Genomic DNA, 11,856 nt, shown 5'->3' with positions numbered 1-11,856 from the left:
CAGGGCTAAGAGTCTGGCCACCTTCTCCACCCATGCAGTGCTCACCATGTTCTTCATCTTGGGCAGGCGTCTCTGCCAGCAGTTGTAGATGAGCCCCAACACGATGATGATGGCGCAGATGGAGCCAATGATCACCAACACCACAAAGAGCTTCCCATAATCACTGCGTGTCTGGTTAGGGTGAGACTGGCAGCTTGTGGTGGTTGAGTAGTTCTGGATACCAATCTGGAAGGAAGGAAGCAGTACACTAAAAGCCCTGACCTGCAGGCAGATAGAATCCTGTTCCAACTCTCCAGGGTCCAAGTACAGGACCACAAACATGGGCAGAGGAACTAAAAGCCAGGGTTGGAGAGTCAGGCTGTGCACTGTGCTACATGACAAGAAAGCACATAACTATACATAACACCATTTTCCATGAAAGCTGACACATCAGCAAATGACAGTAGGCACAACCTTATCTTGCTCACCTGCACAAGGATCACACCTTTGTGCATGACAAGGAGGGAGAAACTGTCCAAGATTGAGAGTTCCCAAGACAAACTATGGACCACTGATGGGTGCTGAGGCTTTGGTAACTGCTTGGCAGAGAATGTAACCCTAATAAGCAGGTTTCCATTAAAGCTCAGGTCCTAAGAGGGCATAGTGGTCTTTACAAGGTCTTGGAAGTGGACAGCTGCCCACTGAGCCTAAAAGCTTAGGAATAGCTGTTCTAGAAACTGGCCCCCTGTGGCTGTCAGCAAACAGCCCAACGCTGGTTCCAGTGACTTGGCAGATTTGAAACAGGTTACATATCCAGTCAATAGTAAGTGTGACAGGTGTAAGAGAATACCCTCCCTCCTTGCAATCTCATGCTTGTGCAAGGGCAGCACAGTGAGCAGAGTTTCATTATTGACACAGCCAGAGAGTCGGAGGCATGTGGCAAGGAGGCTCTGGTAGGACTCACGTTAACATGGGGCCACAGTTGCAAAGTCAAACCTTGCATCCCACAAATCCCTCTTTCTGGACAGTTCTAGGTGCTGATACTTCAGTCACACAATTTCTACAGGGTTGGCTTTTTTCACTTTCTCTGGTATAAGCCAATCAATACACCACTGAGCACTTAATTTGCTTTGTCTAACTGCACTGGTTTGTTAGGTCAGGGAAAAACCTGAGAGCAGACAGCCAGCAAGGCCCAACTCCACTGCTAAAATCAGCAAGATTATTCCAGTGGTGCAAAAAACTCAAGCAGAATCAGGCCCTCAGTGCCTATATACCCTGTAGGACAAAGGGGCAAAGCCAGACATCATGGGGCTGATTCGTCCTCATCTCTATCCTCTTCCAAGCTGCCCAGGGTTAGAAGAGAATATGTGAGGTCTAGAGGCAGCTGGGAGAGGACTCTGGCATCCATTGACCCAGGTCCTCTGCCTGCCCTTGTAGAGGCAGTTGTTTAAGGAGTGAAATGCAGACCCTGGAATTGCAGAAGGCGTGTGAACGTGTCAAGAGAAGCCAATGTATGTAAAACAGCTACAGGGTGAGCAGGGCCAAATGTGGGGCTCTGCAGCACCCACATTGCTCTTGACAATGGTATAGAAGGGATGACACTGAGAATTCCAACAAAATGGATGTGTGAAAAGCAGTCTCACAACCAAGCCAGAAAAGCAGGGAGGGAATAACCCATAGTTACTCTCTTAAAAGGAGCAGACATTTGATGGCCTGGCAACTACCAGTGAGGGGAGAAGGGAGTTTGCCAAGCGTCTGACTCATCTGTTTGCCTGCCATGGGTTCAGCACTTGGTTAGACTGAGATATGCTCCCAGTTTTCAAGTTGCTTATTTTAATTGTATAACTGGTCTTAACAAATGGATGCAGGCAGACAGGCTCTTACCTCAGCTAAGCTCCTCTTAACATCCCCCAGTGCCATGAGAACATCTTTTGTAGGGATAACGCCTGTAAAGTAGAGGAAGAGATCAGTGCTGCTCTCAGCTCAGGTTACTCAGTCAGATGTATTCATCAGTCTAAAATCCCCAACAGGATGGAGGCAGGGGAACACACATTTTTCTTCATTGGTGTTTTACATCAGGAGGCTGAAAGAACACAGGATCACAGACAAGGGTACCTCCAAACGCTCTTTAAAGGAGTAAAAAAAAAAATCCAGGGATGAACTGATACCAGAGCCACCTAGGCACCCTCCCCACCACCACAGAAGCTCTCAGGATCTGTGTCTGCTCTGGGAGCAAGCAGCAGCACTCAAAAAGTCATGGAGACAGGTTCATAAAGGTCATAGAGGCCATAATGTCAACATTAGAAACCTCTATCACTAGACAGGCAGCAGAAGCAGTACAGGAAAAGGACCCCTGTACTAAAATAGGAATAAAGAGATGGTAAAATGTTCCAGCCCATGTTCACTGTCAGCTTTTGTTTCTTTGGGCATGAAGGGAGGCACTATGAGGACTGTCCTAGTTTGGACAGGACTTAAGAATTGATAGGTTAGGAAGTGAACCAAGAGCAGGCTGTCATATACTGCCATGGAGGGGAGTACATAAGCATCAGGAGAAAGCTGACAAATGCTCAGGGAAAGGCAGTCCAGGGAGGGAGCAAAGCTGAAGGCAAAGTGCAGAAGATGAAGCTTTGTGCAAGCAGTGAGGAACAACCCAGAAGGCAGAAGTGAAGAAAGAGTCTTATGTCCTCAGTCCCTCTCCATCCCTCAAGTCCGGTGAACGCTGGGAACTGGTGGGATTTAAATGGATTGGAAACCAAAATCTCCTTCCAGCATGGCCGTGTACCTCCATTTGGGAGCCCCTTAAATACACTCCCCATCACAGGAAGGCTCCTTCTGCCAGCACTTACCCTGTTCCCCTGCCAGTGTCATTAGCAAGTGCTTGTCGTTCTCATTGGGTTTGCTCAGAGAGATGAGCCAGCGCTCCTGCAGCGCCTCCGGCTGCCTGGAGAAGGCATCCTCCACCAGTGCCAACAGCTGGGGACCCCTCTCCAACCGAAACTCCTCCTGCCACAGGAAAGGAACCTTGGTGAGTGCATGCTGGGGACAGGGCAGCTGTAGCACTGCAGGGCTGGTACAGCTGAGACCTCACATGCGCCCAAAATCCAGCAGCATTAAACCTGGTGCAACGCTCTGCTGCACAGTGACCCAGGCTGGACCCACAAACATCTCCTAATGCACCAACCCTTCTCCTCAGCTCCTATGGCTGCTGTATGCCCCACACCAAGCCCAGCTCTCCTGGCACAGAGAGATCCTGAAGCAACATTATGGTGTAAGGTGAGAAGGAAGCAGCCAGGCTCTTCCCCACAGCAGCGCTGGGTCAGCAGGTGCTGCTCAGCCTGATGTGCTCCAGCCACCCCTCGGCAGGCTCCTTTGCTGCTTTCTCACTCCTGTGTTTCTATTCTCATCTCCAGTTGCCATGCCAACCTGAAGGCCACACAGATGATTAATAAAATGGAGAGTTCTCGTTGCCATGGCAATTTGAAGTGCTCAGGGCAGGCACAGGCCTGTGCCAAAAATGGCCTAATTGAGGAAGACATCGATGACTGGGGCCTGAATCACAAGAGCCTGGCAGTACCCCCTCTCAACAAATTATGGGGTTTGGTATGGGGAGGCAGGAGGAGCTGCGTGAGGAAGCAGCACCATAATGCAGCACCATGATGCTCAGCTGCAGCTCCAGCTCATGGTCCCACTTGTCAGCCTGAGGCTCTCTTTTGGGGGATGCAGAGGAAGGGGGAGCAGCTGAGCCAGGAGCAGAAGGACAGAAGCAAGATGTTCCTGGCGATGGGGAAATCAGAGGTTGCAGAGCACTGATAAATTCTCCATGGTGGAGAGGAGGGAGCAGGGAAGGAACCTGAATGCACCTGTGCCAAGGTGGAGGTCACCTCCTTATGCATAGCCAACTACCACTGCTGGGTCAGATCCTGCAGTCCCCACATGGGCAAACTTTCCAGGTATGTTGAGTGGGGGATTTGCCCAGAGAGAGACTGAAGTCATTCCCTTGCCTGGAGCCCACTGGGAAGACAAACGGGCTTCCAGCTTAACCCAGAAATACAGACATGGTCCCTGCAGCAGGTCAGAGCCTGGTGCCACACAGTGTATAGAAGGTCAAGGTGCAACCCTCTGGAAGGGGCTAAGCACCCTCCTTGTCCTTCAGCTTTTCAGTGGGACTTCATACACATCAGATCATGGCACCAAAACATGGAAATATGTGAGGAATCCCCATTCACACTAATTTAAACTACAGCACTTGCAACACAGGTTCTCCCTCACAACCCCAGAAACCCAAACACCACAGAGCTCAGATACAGAAACCAAAAAACAAAAGGGACAGGCAGAGAGTAGGTGAGGTGCCAAAACTGAGCAAATTACCAAGGGTAGGAAACAAACTGCATGAACATCAGTGGAAAGGAGAGGAGCTTGATTCCAGCTTCACTCATGCAAAGTGGTAATGGGAGGCAGGGAATGATGGAATGCTCATGTTAAATATGTATGTCGACAAATGTCCCTTTGAATAAGGGGTAGTACAGCACAAATCATTCACTGGGAAATATGTTTTGAAACATGAAATCAAGTAGAAAAACAGTTCAGTCCTGCCTATCCCAGGGCACCATCTTCCTCCAGCAAGGCCAAACTGAGGATTCAACAGCAAAGACATAATCTGATCAAGAGACATTTGCACATCTGCTTTTCAGTTCTTCCCCTTACAGAGGTTTAAACAACACAAGTACCAGTGACCACAGAAAGGAAGCTACTACATATTACAAAATTAACCAGTATTTAAAGTCCACAGAGATAGGAGAGAGAGCAATGGGGATGTGAAGGAAACAGGGCAGAAAAAACTCTGGTTTTCAAGGACTCATTTTCTGCGTTACAATTGTGAGCTGCAGCAGAGATACTTAAAAACCTCCACACTGGTCTGCCTCAATCAAGAGGAAAAAGACTGACTTTTCATCTATTCTTAGAGCAGTCGGCATGCTTTACTGTGTATAGGAATTTCCCCGTTTTCCCTGTCCCCAAAAAGATCACCTTTAAAAAAAAAGAAAAATAAACCAACCAAGAACTCACCAGTAGTGGCAACAGGTCAGTGCCACAGAGCAACCCTGCAGGAACAGAACCAGCTGGCTCTGCCCACAGCAGGAGCCCCACAAAGCAGGAGTGCAGATGCACGAGGCCAGAACACAATTCCTCAATGAAACATTTTGGTCTCAGGCTGTCAGGCTCATAATAATTTCTTAGAATTATGAAAGGCATCTTGACCCCAGGCCTTTCACAACTGGTTTTTAAGTGCCTGATAAAAGGCCCAGCAGAAGTGAACAAGCCCTTTTACCAGGGATCCACAAGGGACTCTGGGTTCATGAATTAACTGCAGCTTTATGAGGATGGATGGACAGGCATTGGATTAGCAGAGCATGGCTGGTTAACAGAGCCAGATAACACACAAGATAACAGGGTGGGGAGAAGAGACCCTTAAGGAAGATTTAGTGATAGCTGCTTGATACTTATCCATGCACAGTGCAAATAAATGGGAGTCCCTATTCCTCTGAGCCATCAGAGGATTGTTACTATATGCTGGAAGGAATGGAAGGAAAAGGAAGAGAAGGAAGGAGAACTGCATTTCAATCCTGTAAGAGGTGCAATGCTAAAAGCTCTTATGTCTCATGACAATCCAGGTACTGACTGGCACAGACAGCAGCCAGAAGTTAGTAAAAAATACAATATGGAACTGACATGTGCTAGACTTGGACAAAAATCATCTCTCTCCACCCACTCTTTTTCCCTTTTGGAGAACAGGAATATTTCTGTCCTCCTCCCCTTCTCTTCACAGCCTCTATACGTTGAGATTTAGTGCTTTTAAAATGTTGTGTGGTAAAAGCTGTGTCTGCCTTCACTCCCCTAAACACCATTGCCCCCATGCCATCAAATCTCTTTGGACTGACTTACACAGTCAATGTTATCTGACATATTCAGGATGATATAGTTCTTTCCTGCAAGGTTGCTCCAGTCTTTGCAGATCACCTGGAGAGACAAGACAAAGACAGCTGGGTTCAGGTGAATGTAACTCTGCTGCTGAAAGCACAGGGTACACAAGGGACAGGAGCAAAGGGCTGTGCCATATTCCCAGGAGCACTTCTCAAGGATATGACCGTCCTCTAACTCTGTGTTCTAAGGAGGAATCACCATTTCAGTGCTAACATGGAACAGGGACAAAGTTACTCTACCAGCTTGCCACAGCTCAGCTTGACCTTCCACCTCTATCTCAACTCAAGGAGGACACAGATTCTCAGTGGAATCTACCCTGCAGCCTTATCAGCACTTAACACAAAACCTAACCAGGAGCCTCTGTGGTCCTTAAACAAACTGGTGAGACAGGGCAGCACTTTGCAGGCAGGATAGGATGCACAGAGGGACTAAGTCACTTGCTCAGGCTCCTGAGTACCATGCGGCAGAAAGCAAAATTAAAAGCTTTGCTTGGTACTCTCTCACCAGTCAGCTCCCGCTACATATTTTCTCTTAACCAGCTGCCAGGATTCAGGAACTGCAGTTCACCCCTCCTCTCCCACAGGCTCTCCTAGACCAACATCTTCACACATAACTCTGCTCCACCTGCTCTGCATCTGGTCCCTGCAGGCAGCAGCAGCAAAAACAGCACTTTCTTCTCACTCTCTTTCCAGAAATCCTTGGGGCCATGTTTGTCCTGACACTTCCAATAATGCAGGCTGAGGAAACAAGGAGCTTTCTCTGCTGTGCGTGCCCCAGAGGGAAGGTGTTCAGCTTCTGTTTATCAGAAGCAGGATTTTGTGCAGCTGGGAAGATGTGAGGGGGCAGGGCTTTCACCAAGGATGATGGATACCCTTAAGAACTGCTGTGAATAACTCTCCCTGAAAATTCAGTTTTGACTGGGTGAACAGAAAAACTACTTCCAGCAGTCAGATTTAGGGATGGGGTTAAACACCCAGCCAGGAGTGAAGTACCCAAATATCCCCACTGTAGCTGACCACCCCACTCCCTGCTCCCAGTGCGACCTGTGCCGAGTCCCAGGGCAACTCAGTTGGCAGCATGGCCATGCGGGCATCCCCAGCCTGTGGTGACGAGCTCCTGTCTGCTGCCGCAGTCTCAGTGGCTGACTCAGTGTCATTCCAAACGGGATCCAGTGCAGGCTCATCAGCTCTGTCCCACGGAGACACAGAAGTGGGGTGCTGCTCACTCCCAGGAGGAATCTGGGTGCCTGGGGAGGTGCTTGCAGGAGACGGTGTCCCCACAGGTGTTTCCACTGTCTGCTCCATTTCAGTCAGCATCGTGGGCTCCGGCATCTCCCACCCCACCGTGGGCTCCGAGGCCTCCTCCCTGGCTGAATGCTCTTCCCCACCAGCCTCCACCGTGGTCTCTGCAAGCTCTGCTCCTGTGGCAGCCACAGTCAGCTCTGAATCTGCTCCCCCAATAGCCCAAGTGTCTCCAGTTGTCACCTCCAAGAGCTCTTCTGAAACACTGGGAGATCTTGCACCAACAGTAGTAGAAAAAGTAGAGGACACAGGTAAAAGACCTGGTCCCATGCTGCTCCCAAGGTCTGGAGAAACAGAGTCCTCTTCCTGCCCTCCTATGGCTGCCTCAGTCACACCACCTGGCCTGGCGGAGGCTGTGGAAAACAGAAGGGAGAAGGAGTCCTCTTGGTCCACTGGTTCAGAAGATGTAACCTCTGGTCCAGAGGTCTGGAGGCTCTCCATCCCTCCTCTTGAGGGGTCTATAGGGAGCAGCCCCTCCTCTTCCTCTAGTGTGGAGAAAGGTGTGTGCAAGTCAGGCTCCACAAATTCTGCCGGCGGCTGGACAGTGGCCATTTCCCAGTTGTCTACTTGTGTCCCGTTCCGTTTCAGCAATGCCTTCTGGGATGAAGCAGGAAAGGTATAATCTAAAAAGAGATCCAAAAGACTTCATGTCACATCTGAACTAAGAACTCTGAAAGGCAGAGAATATCCCATTATATGTGTTCAGCCACAGGTGGGTCAGATGGCAGAGACCCTCTAAGAGCAGATAGGCTGCCACAGCAAAGAACAATCCCATCCAATATGTGCACTTCTCCATCTCCCCATCCCATCCCAGTGAACCCATATTCCCGAGGGATAATTTCCATGTTTGTTCTCTCCACATCTGTCTGTCCATAGGCACTTCCACAGACAATAATAAGTAACAGTTCTGACACCTGGCATCTTTAAGTTGAGGTTATGAGTGTTAGGAATCAGGCTGGAATCCAGAGATGCATTTCAGATGGGATTGAGAAAGATATGGGGTGGTAGCAGCAGTCAACCACAAGCTAAATGGGAAATACTAGAGAAGAGAAACTAAAGCACAGAAAACCAAATCCTCCTTCCTGCCACAACCAAGTAATACCACCAAACCCTGAATCGACCTGGGCATCTTTGAAATGCAGAATTTGAGTTTGTACAGCACTTCAGAGCAGAAAAGTCATCCCACAAACATCTGCATTAGTTTTGCTTTGCTACAGCAGCTGAGTCTAACTCCCCTCCCTCCAGCTTCAGCCCTGGTTGTTCTGTGGCTCTGACCATGAACGGAAGTGTTGCTGCTAAACAAACATAGATGCTGAAGGAGATGCAGGTCACAGATGTAAGATCAGAGTCAGAGCAGGTAGGTTTTTTTTTTCTGGTAGGGGTTTCTTCTGGAAGCTAAGGAGCTGGAACCCCAGGAAAAGGAAAGTATCTGTAAGATCAGATATGTTTAGCTTGGAGCGGCAGGCACAAATCCAGCAAGCATAAATCAACCTTCATCTTTCTTGAGAAACTGCCCATACCCACGGAGCTCTGTTTCAGGAGTCTGCATCCCAATTAACTCCCCTTCTCCCTGAGACAAGCATAGCACATTCTCACTGAGAAGGGAAGGAAGACGATCCCTTCACAGCCAGAAATCAGCCCCCTGCTCTGTCTATAGTTATTAAGTAAATGACTGTCTGAAATTCCCAAGGCTCCTGTCTCCTCTCCTGCCTGCCAAAGCAGATGCTCCACTGAGCACAGTGGGCAGCAGCTGTCTGGATGCCTTACAGAGATCTGCACAAAAAAGCTCCATGCATCCCTGACTCTGTTGCCAGAGTGGGTGCGAGCTCCCAGGCAGAGAGGGCCATGCCAGCAATCACACCCATTGCCCTGGGTATTCCCTGGCAATCAGGACTGCCCATGCTACTCCTGCCCACCCCTCCTGAGCAGAAAACACACTGTTCCATCCACCCCAAGCAGGTGTAAAGATCCTCCTGTTCAGCTGGCAAGTGGCTTTCCCAACCCACAGCTCATTCCCTTTATGGTGTCAGCAGCTCCTCTCAGATGCTGCCCAAAGACGAGCGTGACCCAGTGTCGTGGTGTGGGGACTAGCTCCCAGTTCTGTCTGCAAAGAGGCCACATGGATTCACTGCCCATGGCAGGCAGAAGTCATGTTCCTTTGCTGCTGTGTCTCACTAGAGAGCACCCCCTGACACCCTACCCAAAGACCCTGAGGATTAAAAGATTTTTGCTTCCCAACAGCCAGTTGGTGATGCTTCCTCATAAGCCAAGGAGGCTGGTAAGAGCATTCAGCAGCAGCACAGACCAAAAAATCCCCATCTCTCCTCCACTGCCTGTCATTGATCTTCCCAAAAATCCACAGCAACAGGTAACATCCCAGCATCTGCAGACACAGTCACTGCCTTGCTGGATGGATGGTGGGTAACAGGAGAAACAGCCACAGACCATGGGATTGAGGAGGTTTGGGTGGGACTGTCTTCTTAGATAGTAAAGCTTAGTGCATCTCCCAGGGCTCTGCTACTCCTGCTGCTGCAGGGATAACTCAGGGTTTGCACCAAGAACCCCCTCTACCCTGACATGCTGTGGGTGAAAAGTGAGGATTTCACCCCTTAAAACAAGGCCCTGCCAGATGAGATGTTATTTTCAAGGATCAGTGATCCAATCTGCCATCTCCTTTGCCTAAAGACATTCTAAGATATTCTCAACTCCTCTGCACCTCCTCTCTTCTGTGCTCTTCTTCCCACCTGGAGCAGAGCACGAACTGGCAGGCAGATGGGCACAGCAATAAAACAAGCCACAAAAAAGCAGCATGAGGTTTGTCCCACGGGAGTGAGAAATGCTCCCAGCCAGTCAGCTCTCCTTTGAAGTCACACACTCAACCTTTCCCTAAAGTGCTCTGTCACAGATTAGTTGGCTCCCATGGGGGAAAGCCCCACATGGTGTAGCCCTGCCGCCTTTCCACCAACAAGATCTAAAGATCTCAGAGGAACTGCCGCCTCTGCCATCTCTCCTGGGCAAAGAAAATTTAGGGAGAATCAATCCCACTCTCTCCCAGCAGACTTCTATCTTACAAGGCAGCCAAAGATTGAAACCTGAGCTGCTTCTCTAGGCCAACAAATCAACAGGGTAGAAGCAGACACAGGAATCCTCACACTTGCTACTAACTGAGTTAACATTCCTGCTTGTCATCAGTTTCCCCACTACCCTGCATGTTAAGCTGGGAACATCCTTCCATCTGGTTCATAAGACCTCACTGATTAGAAACTCAACTCCTCCCAAATCCTGAGAGGGCTGTTACTCAGATTCATGTAGGGAACAGTGAAACTTGAGGCATTTTGGTCATAGTGCTGCTGGATTGTGCTCCTTAAAACAAGGACCTCTCCATACAACCCAGTTACCAAAAGGGTTCAATCCTTTCCCAGGTTCAGGAAGGATCACAGAATCATCAAGGTTGGAAAAGACCTTCAGGATCTAGTCCAACCATCAACCCAGCAGCACTATAATGATCCCTAAACCAGATTCCCAAGTGCCACATCCAGATGTCAACGATGATGAGTCAATCCTTCCTCCCAGACTCTTCAGCTACACAATTCCTGTCTGGAATCAGCTCCTACTGTCTCACTAACAGGAGCATCTGCCAACTTCACAAGATCAGGTGTCTTTAAGGCATTCATATTTTGTTTTAGTTTACACCCCTCTTCTGTGATTTGAAGGAATTTTTGCACCCTGTCCATCTCCCTGGTATGATCTCAGCCCCTAAGCTGGTCCTAGCATCTTCCCCCCAAACCTCCATCCAGACAAGCTGGCCTGTCACTCATCTGTGCAATGCAGAGCTAACAGCTTGCCCATTTGAAGAGTATTCTCAGCATTTCCCTAGATTCCCCTTCCCTCCAACCCTAAGGGAACTCAAAGGGCATCTCCCATTTTTAGCATCTCTTCCAGCATTTGCGTAGCAGTTCCCTTTCAGCACGTGGTCTCCTACAACCCCCTTGGCCCACCTGTCAGCAGACCTGACACCCCTGGCTCTGGGCATATGGCAGTGCACTCACAGGCCTTCCCACCTTCTGATGCCAGTGCCATCCACTTTCCTTCTCACCCCATTTGTGGGGAGAAACAGCAACCACAGAACAGAGAGGCAGAGAGACACAGGCAGCCTGTGCTCCTGCTGCAGAAATGGGACAGTCTTCTGCCAAAGGAGACAGGTATTATGGAGCTGGCTGCAATGCCAGATTTGCCTTGTTTATTGGCTCATCTAATTTCAGGAAGGAAGCAGAGCTCTGCCAAACCCAAAGCTGCCCGAGGAGGGAGGAGGTAGCTCAGCTTAGCTCCTTCCCTGCCAGGGTCTGCTGTCTCCCACCAAGAGCAGCAGTAGGCTAGAGCACAAGTGGAGCTCGTGGCCACACAGAGACATGGCACGTGCCCCTTTCCAGCCACAAACAGGAGTAGCCAAGCCACAATGGAGCCGGCCTGATCACAGAGAGGGACAGCTCAGAAGAATCGACCACTGGAACCATGAAACTGTCCCAGCACCTCTGCCCAAACAGTCTAGCAGGGATGGACCAGAGGAGTGTAACAGGCAGACACAGCTCTACGTCAT

General features: G+C 49.5%; 1 protein-coding gene across 1 annotated transcript in view; it reads right to left on the bottom strand.

Moving 5' to 3' along the window:
- PODXL2 (podocalyxin like 2) overlaps positions 1-11,856 on the bottom strand; it is a 32,386-nt gene that overhangs the window by 4,655 nt on the left and 15,875 nt on the right. Inside the window, exons 3-7 of the mRNA XM_042016948.1 lie at positions 7,002-7,882; positions 5,920-5,994; positions 2,826-2,982; positions 1,864-1,925; positions 46-225 (exon numbers count right to left, since the gene is read on the bottom strand). Of these exons, the coding sequence (XP_041872882.1) occupies positions 46-225; positions 1,864-1,925; positions 2,826-2,982; positions 5,920-5,994; positions 7,002-7,882 (1,355 nt within the window). The remainder of the gene's footprint in view (positions 1-45; positions 226-1,863; positions 1,926-2,825; positions 2,983-5,919; positions 5,995-7,001; positions 7,883-11,856) is intronic.

This window comes from Corvus kubaryi, unplaced genomic scaffold, assembly GCF_017639235.1.
Source record: "Corvus kubaryi isolate FWS band 111438036 unplaced genomic scaffold, C.kubaryi_AGA036_p1.0 136, whole genome shotgun sequence".
Lineage (NCBI taxonomy): Eukaryota > Metazoa > Chordata > Aves > Passeriformes > Corvidae > Corvus > Corvus kubaryi.
Note: the sequence above shows the minus strand (reverse complement) of the source record. Positions and strands in the feature narration are given on the sequence as shown.